The sequence below is a fragment of the Pipistrellus kuhlii genome, unplaced genomic scaffold (assembly GCF_014108245.1).
Source record: "Pipistrellus kuhlii isolate mPipKuh1 unplaced genomic scaffold, mPipKuh1.p scaffold_m20_p_2, whole genome shotgun sequence".
NCBI lineage: Eukaryota > Metazoa > Chordata > Mammalia > Chiroptera > Vespertilionidae > Pipistrellus > Pipistrellus kuhlii.
Window position 1 is genome coordinate 160,296,956 of NW_023425515.1, and position 16,424 is coordinate 160,313,379.

The following is a 16,424-nucleotide window of genomic DNA, read 5'->3' on the forward strand; positions in this document are numbered from 1 at the left end:
TCTAATCTTTTTGGAATCCACCATCTGTTTCTCTTCAGCCCTTTGGAACTAGTTGGCAAGGCAGACTATCTCTTCTGTTGTCTGTAACTTTTGGGGCTGCTGTCTCTGCCTTATGAAGCTCTGCCCATTCTGGGCTGCTGTGGGCAGGGCTGTGGGAAGGAATTGGCAAGCTGCCTAGGTCTAGAGTATAAGGGAACCCGAGGGCAGTGGGAGGAGACTGGTGGCTGCAACTTCAGCTATGGTGCCTGCCTTGAGCCTTTCCCACCTAGGCCTGTGGGCTTTGGGACTGATCTTGGTCTTATGTCTCCTCAAGTTCATCCATCTGTTGGTGCGGCGGCAGTTCTTGGCCAGGGCGATGGACAGCTTCCCAGGGCCCCCCACCCACTGGCTCTTTGGACATGCCCTTGAGGTACGTGGGGGATATGAGGAGGGAGGAGTAGAGAAGAAAAATGGCCCCCTTTTCCTTTAGAGAATCCAATCCAATCTCCTGGGGGGAGACCTAGTTGGCAGGGAAATGATATTCTGGGAGCGAGCCTTGGTTCCCATTCAGCTTTTCCACCAGATTCCACCTCGATCCTGCCTTCTGAGCTGGCCTGGGCGGGGCACTTAAAAAAATACATATATATTTTTATTGATTTCAGAGATGGGGAAAGATAGAGAGATAGACACATCAATGATGAGAGAGAATCATTGATCAGCTGTCTCCTGCATGCCCCCCACTGGGGATTGAGCTGGTCTAGTTCCTCATTTGAGCATGTGCCCTGACAGGGAATTGAACAGTGACCTCCTGGTCCATAGGTAGACACTAAACTGCTAAGCCACTCTTCCAGGCAGTGGAGGTCCAGGCAGGCCAAAAACTCCTTTCCATCATTCTGAGGCCCAAGGTTCAGTAAGAGCTCTGATAAAGGCTTGTTTATAGTATTAGTGCAAAAACCCTGGATAATCATACAATAAAATTAGGCAATCTCATTTAAAGTTTAGCCAGTGTCCTCTTTGTTCTGTGCAGTGTAAAGATTTCAAATTTTAAGGCAGAAAATTAAAGTGAAGGCAAAAATGAGTGCTATTACCTGAGAGACCTCCCAGGACATCTAAGCCATTGGTGCCCCCAAAGGTGGGGTTCTCCTGGCCACACCCATAGGCTGGTTCAGGAGCAGTGGCATCTTCCTGGTTTCAGATCATGACTTGTCCTCCCCAATTACCTCAGCGTGAGGAGATCACCTTAACACTCATTGTCAGGAACACCTCTTGGCTCCCTATGTAGATGGAAACTAGATCAGAGATTTTGAACACAAAACAAGGAACACTTGCACTGGAATCAACTGGGAGAAGCAAACTCCCAGTTCCTGGAGATCCTAATTAGCATATTGCAAGTATGAGCCTGAATTTAAAAATCTTCATGAGTGTTTTGCTCTGCAGCTGGGTTTGGGAGCCCAGGTATAAATGCCAGAGTTTAAGACTCAGAGAGAGGCATAATTACTTCTACTTCCTGAGTACCTTCCCCCATTCTCAGTCTGGGGATTTGCCTCTCCTCCATGTTTGATGCTGGGAATGAACTTGACTTTTAAGTGAGGATTGCCCAGGTTTATTTTTTTTGCCCCTATAAATAACTTCTCTCTCAGGATGGCCTAGTAATCTAAATGCACCTTGGAGACACCCAGAAAGGAAAGGATGCATCAGAGAGATGAATCAGACCCAGGCCTTGCTCTCAAGAAGCTTACTGTCTAGAGGGGAAATTGACACTAGAGCTTCTCCTGCCCCAGGCCGGGTAGGGTGCCTAACCAGGAGTTTGCAACAGCCCATGCTCTGTATCTCAACACTTGTCTCATTGGGTTGTCATCTTCTGTTTATTTGTTCATCTTCCCCATGAGACTGATCCTTAGAGGATAGACATCTGGTCTGATTCATCCCTGTTCCCTCTGGGACTAGCACAAAGCCTGGCTCAGAGTAGGCATTACTGAATGAACAGTGAATGTTGGAGAGTAGGAAGGAGTATCTATAGAGGAGAAAGAGTGATGGAAAAAACAAGTGGAGGAACCAGGATGGGTTTGAAAGAGACTTTGCTAACTACAGAAGGAAATAATGGAAAGATTGTGGTCTAACCCTAATGGTGGTCTGAGAGGCATTTGGGAGACCTTCAATCCTCTTTCTCTCATATCTCCTCCATTTCCCTTTCTTTATCAAGCTGGGTTTTCTAGAAGAGGGACTTTGCTTTCCTACTCCCATATAAGACCTGGCTCTCTCTTCTCCCCAAATTCCTTCATGACCCAACTTGAGAGTATGTAGAAGGCCTCAACCATGGCTTAGGTCTGACTTCTTGACTCTTACACAAATAGGTGAAAGGTCTTGGCACCAGGAAGGACAGGGAGGGGTGGTTGTTTTCTAACAATATTAAGGTTTCCTAGGGAACCATGGCAGATCTAATTCCTCTGCATTCTCCTGGGACCTGGCACCTCTGGTCTGTTTGGATTCACATTGAAGCTTGAGAAAGGGGGAGGGCAGGGATAATTTTTCATAATGTAAAAAGTAGAAAATTGAGTTTCATAAAGGAATTTGAAGGAATTTGCCCATGTCCATGTAGTAGCTCAGAAATTGAGTCAAGGCTGGACCCCAGATTCCTGCCTTTTCATTCAGCACATAATCAGGCCATAAAAATTAGGTCTAGGTTTGATTCCTAGACTTAGTGATGGTAGGAGTAGGAAGGGAGGAGGAGAACTAATGATGGAAGGAAGGGCCTGGGGCAGGGAAGAGCTATCTGTCATAATTAACTTCTACCTTCTGTTCTTCAGTTACAGTCTGGAGGTCTCAAAGCATCTACCTGTCATCCTCCTCAATTCTCAGAATGTATCCCCTTGAGGTGGGGTTATGCCCTATTCTTCTAGAGTCCTGTTCATTCCACTTTGGGGCCTAGGGAGGGCTTTGTACATAATGGATGCTCAGCCATATTATCAGCTTAATGTTAGGGATTCTTGGAGGGACCCACAAATCTGATCTGCATATTGGGGTTGAGAAAAGAAATGCTAGCTCTCAGCCCAGGAAAGGCACTCCCCTGAGACTGCATGGAGATGTCGGGCCTCTCCTTACCTGGGCCCAGCAGAAGAGGGCATAAAAGCGAAGGGGTGGCATCTAGTGACATTCTCAGGGAAATATGCAGGGGATCAAAGACCTGAAGGGACAAGCCTTACTTAAAAACTTGCCAGGTGCAGGGGGTGGGTGACCCCCCCACATCCTTTCACCTCAATTCACCACTGGGCCCAGGACTAAGGTACCTCAGTGTTGGGTCACACTGCGCTGTACCTATGGAGGTCATAGATGAGCAGAGAGACCAGGCTACCTATGGACAGAACAGAGGGCAGGTGACCAGTTGTGTAACTTAGAGAAGCTGGCCAGGCATGCCCTGTCTCACCCCACCCTCTGAGAAAGGACACCCTAGCCCTTTTGATGGGGATGTAGCTCCAGTAGTGGGGCCAAGAGGTTTCTGAGGCAGACAGAAGTACATAGGAGAAAGCTGGACATAAGGAGCCAGAGGGCTAGTTCAAGCTGTAGACATGGTCAGCATGAGTTCACGTTCTCCTGTCCCCGGTGGAGATGTTGCAAGGGGCACACGCATGGCTGATGTGGGAAGCAGTGGAGCTGAGATGAAGCAGATCAGCCTAGGGCTCCTTCCACCTCTGGGATCCTGTGAGTCTGGCTTCTTTGTGACTTAAGCTCCTCCCTGCCCCTATCCACTTGGGTTCCCTGAACCTGGAAGGGATGAAGAGAAGGGGAGCAGTCAGGGTGATCAGAAAGTAAGTTGGTAATGAAAATGCAGGAGGTCAGATGGAAAAATAAGAGAAACACAGGAGTAAGGGGGCACATCCAGGAGCACCAACCAGGAAGGAGGCAGAAAAGAGGTCAGGGACACCAGAGTTCCCTCTTGCGGGTAAATGGAGATGATGAAGTGATAAACTCTTTGACACTGTGTGCACCAGGGCACTGAAAACGCTTACACCCCACTGCCCAGTTAAACTCGCAGTGGTAAGTTCAGAGGCAATGAGGGAGAAGATATATGGGGAGATTACATTGGACTCTGCACGGGTTGTAAGGAAGAAGAGATGTGAACCAGGAAAGTTGACTCTCTGGCCAGCAATCTTCGGAGCTTGACAGACCTGGGTTTGAATATAGATTACTCCTATTTTTTAATATATGTGAACTTGGGCAAGTTTTTTTAGGCTCTCTAAATCTTGCTCTCCTTATCTGTAAAATGGGGATGACAATACTTAGCTTATAGGAGTGCTTTGACATTTGTGAAATCATGCAGTGTGGTTTTTGGCAAGCAACCTCAGATCTCTCTATACCTTAGGCTCCTCTTCTCTAAAATGGGGCTTTTTAGAATATATATATGTAAAAATTTAATAAATCTTTATTATTCAGATTATTACAATTGTTCCTCTTCCCCCCATCCCATAGCTCCCCTCCACCCAGTTCCCACCCCACCCTCTGCCCTTATCTCCCTCCACTGTCCTCATATATAGGTGTATGACTTTTGTCCAGTCTCTTCTCTCTACTACCCACACTGCTTTCCCCCTTTGAATTTTCAGTCCACTCCCTTTCTATGCCCCTGATTCTATTATATTCACCAGTTTATTCTGTTCATCAGATTTTTAATTCACTTGATTTTTAGGTTCACTTGTTGATAGATATGTATTTGTTGTTCATAATTTTTATTTTTACCTTTTTCTTCTTCTTCCTCTTCTTAAAGAATACCTTTCAGCATTTCATATAATACTGGTTTGGTGGTAACGAACTCCTTTAGCTTTTTCTTATCTGTGAAGCTCTTTATCTGACCTTCAATTCTGAATAATAGTTTTCTGAGTAGAGTAATCTTGGTTGTAGGTTCTTACTATTCATCATTTTGAATATTTCTTGCCACTCCTGCCTGGCCCGCATAGTTTCTGTTGAGAAATCAGCTGACAGTCTTATGGGTGCTCCCTTGTAGGTAATTAACTGTTTTTCTCTTGCTGCTTTTAATATTCTCTTTTTGTCTTTCGCTCTTGGCATTTTAATTATGATGTGTCTTGGTGTGGTCCTCTTTGGATTCCTTTTGTTTGAGGTTCTCTGCACTTCATGGACTTGTAAGTCTATTTCTTTCACCAGGTGGGGGAAGTTTTCTGTCATTATTTCTTCAAATAGGTTTTCAGTATCTTGCTCTCTCTCTTCTTCTGGCACCCCATTATTCTGATGTTGGTATGCTTGAGGTTGTCCTAGAGGCTTCTTACACTATCTTCATATTTTTGGATTCTTTTTTCTTTTCCAGTTGAGTGTTTTTTGCTTTTTTGTGTTTCAAATCTTTGACTTGATTTTTGCATTTCTCTAGTCTGCTGTTGGGTCTCCGTATAATATTTTTTATTTCAGTCAGTGTATGTTTAATTTCTAGTTGGTTCTTTTTTATATCCTCAAGGGTCTTGCTAGGAAATTCTTGAAAAATCTAGTAACCATGGTTTTGAGCTCTATATCCAATAATTTGTTTTCCTCAATTTCTTTTGTTTGTGATCTGTTTCTTTGTCTCCACATTTCTGCTGCTTCCCTGAGTTGGTAGGGTAGCTTTGTGTGCTAGGTTTCCTATATGGCCCAGTGGCTCAGCCTCCCCAGTTACCTGAGGTGGACACTCTTGGTGCACCCCTTTGTGGATTGTGTGTACAGCCTTATTGTAGTTACATCTTGATTGTTGTTGGTATCACTGGGAAGAATTGACTTTCAGGCCAGTTGGCTGTGAGAATCAGCTGTGTCTACTCAGGGAGAACTTCTGTGCTGGAAACAGTCTTATGAGACAAGTCTTGCAAAATTGCTCAGCTTGGATGGGTCAGAGTCTCAAGGCTTAGCAGACAGTCTTGGCTTCCAGTCAGCCCTGCCCTATGAGGCCCTTGGGTCTCAGTGTCCCTTGGTAATTGCTGCAAGCACTTCTAAGAGTAAGCCGTCCTCAAGTTTCGCCCACTGCCAGACAGTTGTTTCTCCCCCAATGAATCTGGATTCCCAGATTCTCATCCAGAACTGGATTTCAGCACAGTGGGGAGCTTCCATTTCCCTCTTGCTAGAAAAAGCTAGTGGCACACTCAGCAGTCAGTCCTCTCTTTGCACACCTGTGCATGTGCCTCCGGACCTCTGCCTTTTGCAGCTCCCCTGAGTTTCTCCCTGGCAGTCCAGATTCCCCCTGTATAAGCCTGGTTCCCCAAGGTCTCACCCAGAGCTGGGGTTCAGTGCAGTCAGAACTTGAGTTCAGAGCAGTTGAGAGTTTTTGTCTCCTTCCCACTAGAAAAAGCCAGCGAGGTATTCAGCTCCCCGCCCCCCCAAGTGTGTGTATCTCCATACTGCAGCCTTTTGCAGCTCCTCTGATTCTCCATGTGCTTTCCTCTTTCCTTTTAGTAGTAGAATTTCCACTCAGCCAACTTTCCTGTGGTTCTGGATGATGTTCGTTTTGTCTTTTAATTATAGTTTTGAAATTGTTGTGCGATGCAGCAGTTTAGGTATTTATGCTACTATCTTAGTTTCCTCTCTCCCTCCCTCTCTCTCTCTCTCTCTCTCTCTCTCTCTCTCTCTCTCTCTCAAATCAATTATATACATATGAGACAGATATGGTCCTGCCCTTTCATTCTATGGGGAAGACTGACAAGAAACAAGTAAACAGTTAAGTAGAATTATTCAGACAATAGTAAGTGCCAAGAAGGAAGTAAACACAAGAGAGACTAATAGGGAGATCTGCATGGATAAGAGTGATCCAGATAGCCTCTCTTTGGAGATGACATTTATGGTGAAACTCAAAGGGTGATAAGGATGTGAAGAGTAAAGGAAGAGCATTCTAGGCCAATATATATAATTGATTTGAGAGAGAGAGAGAGAGACAGAGAGAGAGAGAGAGAGAGAGAGAGAGAGAGAGAGAGAGAGAGAGAAACATCAATGATGAGAGAAAAACCATTGATTGGCTGCCTCCTATACATCCCCTACTGGGGATCAAGCCCACAATCCAGGCATGCACTCTTGACCAGAATAGAATCTGGAACCCTTCAATTCACATGCAGGCCAATGCTCTATCCACTGAGCAAAAACAGCTAGGGTGATTTGTAAGGATTGGATGAGATCAAGATGCAAGGTGTGTGAAAGAAGGCCTGGCACACAGCAAGGGCTTAATAAAGATTATCTATGCCTTCTCACAAATAATGAAGCTCAGACGTTATTCTGAGGCCCATGGCCAGTGTACTGAAGGGTCTGAAAAAACCTCTCAAAATATTGATAGAAAAAAAAAATTGATGAATACATAATGATACATTCTTATAGTACAATACTATATAATTGTGAAAAATATTGTGGGACATGTAATTACACTAGTTTGAAAAGAAAGACAAGATATGTTAAATGAAAAAGGGGCATGTTTGGAAAAGTGTTTATTGTATACTCTATTTTTACATAAACACCTCTGTGTGGGTAGATGTGGTTAGAGAAACTCCCAGAGATTATACAACATGCTTTGAATGGTCTCTCCACCCTCATCTCAAGTCACTGTCCCATCATGAAGCAGCTCCTGGAAGTCAGCACACTTTTTCCCACCCCAGAGTCTCTGTACTTGTTCCCTTGGCCTAGAATGCTCTTCCTTTACTCTTCACATCCTTATCACCCTTTGAGTTTCACCATAAATGTCATCTCCAAAGAGAGGCTATCTGGATCACTCTTATCCATGCAGATCTCCCTATTAGTCTCTCTTGTGTTTACTTCCTTCTTGGCACTTACTATTGTCTGAATAATTCTACTTAACTGTTTACTTGTTTCTTATCAGTCTTCCCCATAGAATGAAAGGGCAGGACCATATCTGTCTCATCCCCTTGAGATGTCTAGGCAATACCCTGCAAATAGTTGGTCTCAACAAAAATGTGTCAAGTGATTTATCAGGGCTGGAATTAAGGTGGTTTCCTTTTTGCACAGCAAGCTGGTATTATCTTTCTAATGAAAAGCTTCAATGCTGAAAAGAAATCTCTCTTTGACTACAGTGTAGATAGAGGGGTGGTGGCACCAGATGGAGGCAGGTTGGCCAATTTGGGGTTGTCGAGCTAACCCAGGTGCAAATAGGTGGCTTGAACTGAAAGAAGTGGCTCTGGGTCTGGAAAGGCACCTGGGCTCAGAGATGGATAGAACTGAGTGACAGGCAGGAGGGAGCAGGCTCAGGGACTTAGGGCATGGCTAGTATTGTCAGGTGTCTGAACAGACTGGCCTTCTGTCATCATTATAGATACAAAAGTCAGGGAGCCTGGACAAGGTGGTATCCTGGGCTCAGCAGTTTCCCTACGCCCACCCACTCTGGTTTGGACAGTTTCTTGGCTTCCTGAACATCTATGAGCCTGACTACGCCAAAGCTGTGTATAGCCGAGGGGGTGAGTATTGTTGGAAGAGGGGAGGCACTTCCTTCTCAGCAAGGGCTTAGGAAACCAGGTGGGGAGGAGTCCTGGGCCTGCACCCTAAATCTGGTGATCAATAGCCTGCTTATCAATAGCCTCTTATAGGAATCCCCCAGTCCTGGCTTTACCTAATCTCTGTCTCTTACAGACCCGAAGGCCCCAGATGTGTATAACTATTTCCTCCAGTGGATTGGTAAGTGGTAACCTTCCCTGCCCTTGGTGCTGGGTGACCATGATCCTTCCCTGCCTGTCCCTACTCAGTCAGTTATTCATCTATGGGACCACTTGGTCCCATGTGCAGTTCCTAACCTCATCTGCTCAGTGAAGAGAAGACAGGGAAGAGGCAGTCGAGTTCCTGGACAGTCAGGGAAGTAAGGCTCTGGTACCTTCTTCTTCTGGGTGTGTCTTCTCCCCTGGACAAGCAGGACAAGGGATCTGGAAAATCTGAGTGTAAGGAACAACCTCTGGAGAGGGTGGCACTAGAGTTGATCCTAAGACATAGTACAGATGGTGCTGGCCAGGGCAAGGGCTTGAAAAAAGGTATGGTGGTGGGCCCATGACTAGTGTTACTAGAGGTTGCATGGCTGGAAGGCGGAGCTGGGTCAGGAGATGAGCCAGACTGCCAGAGATGGGGCAGAATGGTGTGCACTGACAAGCCCCTCCCACCTTCCCCAGGGAAAGGCCTGCTGGTCCTCGATGGGCCCAAGTGGTTCCAGCACCGCAAGCTGCTCACACCTGGCTTCCATTATGATGTGCTGAAGCCCTATGTGAAGGTGTTTGCTGACTCAACAAACACCATGCTGGTGAGCTCCATGTGCCAAGCTCTAGGAGGCTGTGCTATTGGCCAGCCCCTCCTTCACCCCAATTCTCCCTGCAGAAGAGCAGTGAGAAGAATTGCTGAGGCACTGAGTTGCTTCCTGCCTAGAACAGTGCCAAGCCTTGCTATGCCTGACTCCTTTTGTGCGCTGGCTGTTCACTAGGTGTGGAGCTCCATATGGCCAAGTATCGCAGGTCCCTGTGTCCATCAGGAGACCCAGCCATTTCTTCCAGACCAAAAAGCCTCTATAGGACCTGACAAGGCTCCTACTGTAGCATAAGGGTGTGCCTATATTTGGGAATATGAGGACATCCATTTACATCTAAAAAGTGTCTCTTCATTCTCTTTCTACCACAACTGCCTAAAGCAACATCATTAACAAATCATTTCTAAAAGGATGCCAGGGGTCCCGGTCAAGCTCAGCCTCTCAGGTCTGGATAATGCCTAGAGGTTATTCAGGGTAGTCTTTCCCCATTAGGAAACTCCTCCCCCAACATTACTGCTGGCCTGATTTATACACTCACTGTGCTGGTCAGTTCACCCCATCTTGGCCCTTCAATTTTCTTATATATTGGCTGCTCTGACGTGGAGAAAAGAGTCTGTGTGTCTGTGTGCTGTGCAAGACCTGCCTCCTAGTCCTGCCCTGTGAGCCTGAAGCCCTACCTGCCCCACCCCACATTCTTGGAGGGCAGGGATGGGACACAAAGCCTGCTGGCCCCACATTACTTCCATTCTCTGGGTTCTAGGACAAGTGGGAGGAAAAGGCTCGTAAGGACAAGAGCTTTGACATCTTCAGTGATGTGGGCCTCATGGCACTGGACTCACTCATGAAGTGCACCTTTGGCAAAGGAAACAGCGGCCTGAACCACAGGTCAGAGGGCACTTGGAGCTGTCTATAGTCTCAACACAGGCCAACTCAGAGAAGAGAGTTGGCAGGACTCCTGGATCCTGGTCTGAGAGAAGACAGGGTCTTGCCCCAGGGAACCCCTGCTTGTAGGGAGTGTGGACCTTTCCCATGGTGGGGAGACACATTTAAGCTTTAATGGGGAGACTTAATGGTAGGGAGAATAAGGGAGAAAGTGCTGTAGCTGGGGCTGGATTCCTAGAATGGGGCAGCCGGAGTTCTGCTATGGGTCAATGTCTAAGTGCTTCCCATTTCTACTTTTGTGCAGGGACAATAACTACTACTTGGCAGTCAGCAATCTCACTCTGCTAATGCAGCAGCGCATAGAGTCTGTACAGTACCATAACGACTTCATCTACTGGCTTACTCCACATGGCCGCCGTTTCCTGCGGGCCTGCCAGGTGGCACATGACCACACAGGTAGGCCTTTCCCAAATGTTCTGCCCACAGGAAGTCTAGGTTCTAAGGTAGCTCCTCTGGACCCCTCTGAGATGTTTTTTATGAAGGACTTCTGTTCCCTGGGGCAAAGAATGAGCCCCTAGCAGTAGCACCCTGTACTTCTGACACAGATCAAGTCATCAGGGAAAGAAAGGCAGCTCTACAAGATGAGAAAGAACAAAAGAAGATCCAGAACCGGAGGTACCTGGATTTCCTGGACATTCTCCTGGGGGCTCGGGTGAGTGCACATTTGCCCAGCCCCTCCTGAGAACTGGTCCCAGAGGGGTCTTCAGACCATCCTCCTGGGACAAGAATCATGGACAGCTGCAGGGGATGTTAAGCATTTTCCTCTTCTTTCCCCAACAAATATGATCTAATCTCATGACACACAAAGGCTCAGAGGTGGGGAGGTGTCTGGATGTGGCAGTGGGGGGGAGATGTAGTGGCAGGAATCCTGGATAACATGCCAGAAGGCCCAAAGACCAATTCTAGATTTCTAAGACTCAGAAGAATCTCAGCATCTTAAAATTTTAGAACTTTAGACTTCATTCATTCACTCATTTATTCACTCACTCTATAAATTCACTGAGCCCTGCCATGGGTTAGTTCCTGTGCTAGGGATGCAGAAGATGAGGAAGACCTGGTACTACCCTCCAGATGCTAGTGAAGAGGGAAGTGGATATTGACCAAGATCTCTTCCTCTGATGAGTGGCATTCCATGTGTCAAATGAGCAGAATCAACAGTCCAGGCTGGGTAAGGATGCTCGTCACTAGCCAGAGGGGTCAGGAAAGGCTTCCTGGAATAGGATGCATCCAAATGATTTTGGGAGATCAGATAGAAATCTGAGGGAGGGTTCTAACTTTCAGTCTGAAACACAGCTTTCACAACCTCTCTCAGACCTTCATTTGACAGCTGCTGTTATGAGTGCTTCTTGGTTCCTACCTTACATGTCTTTGTTTGCTCCATTATGCCTATTTTAACCCAGGATGAAAATGGGATCAAGCTGTCAGATGCAGACCTCCGGGCTGAAGTGGACACATTCATGTTTGAAGGTCATGACACCACCACCAGTGGCATCTCCTGGTTTCTCTACTGCATGGCCCTGAACCCAGAACACCAGGATCGCTGTCGGGAGGAAGCCCGTGAGATCATTGGAGACAAGGACTCCTTCCAGTGGTGAGTGAGTCTGCAGGGAAGCCCAGTCTGTCCTGCTCAATTGCAGGCTGTGTCTGTGCTGTCTGGTATCATCATAGATGACACAAAGCCATCCTGAAAACCAGGTGAAGGCAGCAGCACCTATCCTGTCACCTGCAATGCATGGATGCTCCACAGAGCCCCTTCTCCAATTGCAGTTTTTCTGATGTGAGTAATATAGAGAAGGTTGTCAATAGGAAGCTAATTTCTTGTGTAATGATTCTGATGATAGAACCCGACTACCTTTCTGGGTTCCTGGAGAGAAAAATTGAGGATGAACAGAGTTGGGAAAACCAAGGGAGTTGATCGTTTCTCACCTGCCTTTGGATAGTCATGTGCAGCCTCCAAACACCTATGGTGAAGGAGAGAATGCTGTTTTCTAAACTCTATCAGCCAGAAACTTGGAATTATTCTGTCTTCTGGTTCAAGTTGAACTCACTAACACAATACTATTGATGGTAACTTTCTTTGCTGCAGGCTCCCTGGGAACCTCTCACCCCTCTGCCTCCACTTCCCTCTATTCCTGTCTTCTCCCCTCTTGTCATTACCTGGGCTAGGCATTAGGCTGGGGTGCAGAAAATGCTCAACTGATGAGAGAAACTTTAGATTCATTTGAGGGAGACACACAATTCCAAGGTCTAAGATTTAGAGAATGAAGTCTCCATTACTTATTTTTATTGATTGGATGTTGAAAATCTTCCAGGGTGTCCAGCCACATGTCAAATGCTGTTGAGGATGTGGATTAGAAGAGAAGGAAGAAGATTCAATTTGCTGTCCTTGGGCATTTTAGAGAAACAAACTCATAATTAAAAAGCTAGAGAAAACCAAATAATGAATGACCCCATATTACAGGCAAAGAAATCTGAAGGGGTGGGGCTTAAGTTATCTTTCTAAGAAGGAGTGAAACTCCTGCAAAGGGAGAGAACTGGGCATTCTAGGTTGGGAAACTATGTGAAGACAGCCTGGAGGGAGGGAGTTGAAATATTTATTTTATTTTCCTTCATTCTATCTAGAACTTGAAGCAACTCAAAAAGATAATTATTCAATAAAATAGTAAAACACAAATGAAAAATGAGGACTGGAGGCAAAAACTTAGGGGTTATGTAATAAGGTATTGCATAGTAGTTATATTTGGACTTCACATTTGTGGCTGAGCTTCTTACTGGCAAAAGGGAAAAGAGAAATGCATATATATTGTCATTGTTACTGCATTTATTACTTCATTCAACCAATGAATATTAGCCTCTATTCCTTTCCATTTCAGCTCCCAAGGGAAATCCAAGCAGAACCCAAACAACTGTCTCTTGCAGGGCTTCTGTGGGGCTCTGAGAGACACAGGAGTGACCTTGTGTTTGATGATTGGGTGCACACACACCCCTAGTGTCCTTGGATTTCCCTTCCCAGCAGTGAAGATGAGGGAGGGATAGAAAAATGTGGAGTGGCCACCCCATGTGCAGTGTGGCCCGACCACTTGGTGCACTTATGTTCCTCTGAGACTTGGGGTTGTCATGGTTGTGGAGGGGGGCAGTTGGGGCTGGAGCCTGCCTTCCCGCAGGACCCTGTGGCTCCCTATCTCCAGAAAAGACTGGTTGTGTTGCCGGTAGGGATGATCTGAGCAAGATGACCTACTTGACCATGTGCATCAAGGAGAGCCTCCGCCTCTACCCGCCTGTGCCCCAGGTGTACCGCCAGCTCAGCAAGCCTGTCAGCTTTGTGGATGGCCGCTCTCTACCTGCAGGTGAGATGGCATGAATTTAGGGCTGGAACTGGAGTCCTTGAGGATGCTTTTCTGAAACTCGCGCTGCTGTGCCTTTGGCTCATTCTTCACAACAATGGCAGAGAACTCATGCTTTGTTCCAACATGGGATGGCTTGGATCCAACCCTGGCTCTATAACATGAGTAAATTTCTCTTCTTCTAAGCCCCCTTTTCCTCTTCTGTGAGGAGAACACCTTCCTTACAAGTATAATTTCAAGTAGTGCCTTGAACATCTTCAGTAGGCCCCATTCACATAGCAGAAAGTGTGTAAGAGTCTTTGCTTGTCCTTCTTGTGTTGGGGTGGGTTAGTCCTTTTTATTCCTTTCCCCAAAAGTCCATGTCAGGTGCTGTACTCAGTGCTGGTGTTACAGAAAATAGGTATGATAATGATCATAAGCACATTGATGTGCTGAGTGTTGTCATGAACCTTCTGTCACTAGCAAAGCTGAGGTAGGGGTTGATGCCTAGTTAGGCAGACGTGAAGGGATTTGGGTACTGTGAGGAGGTGGGACTGGTTGTTCCAGGACCACCTGGTCACCTGCCCTCTATTCTGCCCACAGGCAGCCTGGTCTCTCTGCACATCTATGCCCTCCATAGGAACAGCACAGTGTGGCCCAATCCTGAGGTACCCCATTTCTGGGCCAGAGGTCAAATGGGTGGGAAACTATGGGGGTCATCCAGCACCTGGACCTGGCAGGTATTTAAGCAAGGTCTATCCCCTCAGGTATTTGACCCTCTGCGCTTTTCCCCTGAGAATGTAACTGGACGGCACTCCTTCGCCTTCATGCCTTTCTCCGCTGGGCCAAGGTAAGGAGATGCTAGAATTTCCATGTCCTCAGGACTAGGGAGGGGAGGATGGACAATGTTGTGGGCGAGGCATCACTTTGGGGAACTCTGTGATGAGGGGAACCATACTGGGTGATTCTGATGTTGGCTAAGTTCCAGGAACCTTCTTCTTGCTATCAATATAATTCATGTCCTTAGCAGGTGGTAGTGTGGGTAAGTCATTCCAAGAGAGACCCTCCAATGTGGATATCCTTAGTCTGGGACCATACTATGCTTTCAAGCTCTGTTTCTTGAGTCCAGCTAATGATTCATACAAAAATATTTATTTTTGTTGGCCTCTGAGCACACTGGATTTCATCACTCCGGATACGCAATAGCTTGATGCCTCTTTATGTGTTCATTGCAGAAACTGCATTGGGCAGCAGTTTGCCATGAACGAGATTAAGGTGGTTGCAGCCCTCTGCTTGCTCCGCTTTGAGTTCGCTGTGGACCCCTTACAGCCACCCATCAAATTGCTCCAGCTGGTCCTGCGCTCCAAGAATGGCATCCACCTTCATCTGAAGCCACTGGGCTCAGGCTCTGAGAAGTAGTTCCACCAAGAGTAGGGCCAAGGTAACTCAGGTTGTGGCCTCTCCCTGGACATGGTGCCCTCCAGGCTGGACTGTGGAGCAGCTGTGGCTTCCTATCTTTGGGAGGCTTGTATTATAGAGGGGGAGTAGATACCCACATACACAGTCACTGTGAGGGCAGTGCCATGGAAATATGCATATCTATAAATGCTTATCATACACGTAGTCTAGAGCTGACTCATTCATTTAACAAATGTGGTGAGCACCTATTTGCTTCTAGGATCTTGCTTTTTTTTTCTCCCATAATTTGTAATCTTTCTAAAATGTGGCGGAAACTTACATTCCAGCCTGGGTAATACAGCAAATGCAATGCAAGCTGTTCCATGGGATTCATGGTTATGACCAGGCATTCAGCACATGATAGAAGAATGGCTTTTAAGGCTTGCCGCTTAAATGAGATGGCTGTCTTTGTTTAACTATATGTATGTGCTTTTGGAAAATAGCATATTTCCTAAAGCAAAAAATAAAAAATAAAAAAAGATGTACAGAGCAATAGATTTCTAAACCAAGAACCCAGGTAACCACTTCCAAAGAAAAATAATATGGAGTATGACTTAACAGGTAAGTTTTATGACCTTTTAAGATGGGTATCTGTGGCACTCATGCCATTGAAAATGTCTGTGTCACTGTCACCCCATGCTCTGGGTGTATGGGCTCTGGCTGGAGAGGTGGTAGAATGACAGACAGGAGATTTCTGGAAAGTTGGTGTCTGAATTAGGCCTTGAGCCAGGTTCAAGATGCAAAGAAGGAATTTGGGGTAGAATCTCAGGCTGGGGCCACATGAGAAATCAGAGATACTTCCCCAGATTAGGGAGGCAAATAAATGCATCCCACTATAACAGGAGGTGTGCCGGGAGGTCTGTCTATGGCATTCAGGACCCTGATCTAGGAATGACATGGGGTGGAACAGGAGGAGGACCTATGTTCAGAACCAGCAAGAGAACAGGGCTGGGATGAGACGCTAATGGAGGAATACAAAGGGAATACAGAGCTCAGGGTCAGGGGACCATCAACCACATAGTTATCAAATGTGGCAGGAAAGGGAAGACAAAGGAGATAAAGAAAAGACAGACACATCACATGACGTTGTAAACTTTATTCCATGGAGGAAGAAAGAAGGAGAGGGTGTGGAGATGACAAATGGGTAGGAAACACATGAAGGCCACCTGGAATACAGTCTGATGGTAGTCACATGGGGACCAATTAGGCTGAAGAATGGCTCCCCAGATGTCCACGGTCTATTCCCTCCCAGGTTACTATGTCCTGCTTCATCTGTGTGGCCCATATAATCATACATGTCTTCATAGAAGAGAAGGCAATGTGAAGATAGAAACAGAAAGACATTTGATGATGTTGCTGAATTTGAATATTCTGGATGGCTCCAGGAGCCAAAGATATAAAAATGCAGCTCTAGATTCTGGAAAGACAAAGACAGGGAATCTCTCCTAGAGCCCTGGAGGTTGGGTAGCCCTGCCCAC

General features: G+C 46.3%; 1 protein-coding gene across 1 annotated transcript; it reads left to right on the forward strand.

Annotated features, from left to right (window-relative positions):
- Window positions 1-201: 201 nt before the first annotated feature.
- On the forward strand, window positions 202-15,111 carry LOC118724855 (cytochrome P450 4B1). Its single transcript, XM_036448535.2, has 12 exons — window positions 202-409; window positions 8,255-8,396; window positions 8,569-8,613; window positions 9,096-9,223; window positions 9,984-10,108; window positions 10,410-10,561; window positions 10,711-10,817; window positions 11,566-11,756; window positions 13,379-13,512; window positions 14,092-14,156; window positions 14,256-14,338; window positions 14,724-15,111. Exons 1-12 carry the CDS (start codon window positions 239-241, stop codon window positions 14,905-14,907), a joined length of 1,527 nt encoding a protein of 508 aa, XP_036304428.1. The 5' UTR covers window positions 202-238; the 3' UTR covers window positions 14,908-15,111.
- The last annotated feature ends 1,313 nt before the right edge of the window (window positions 15,112-16,424 follow it).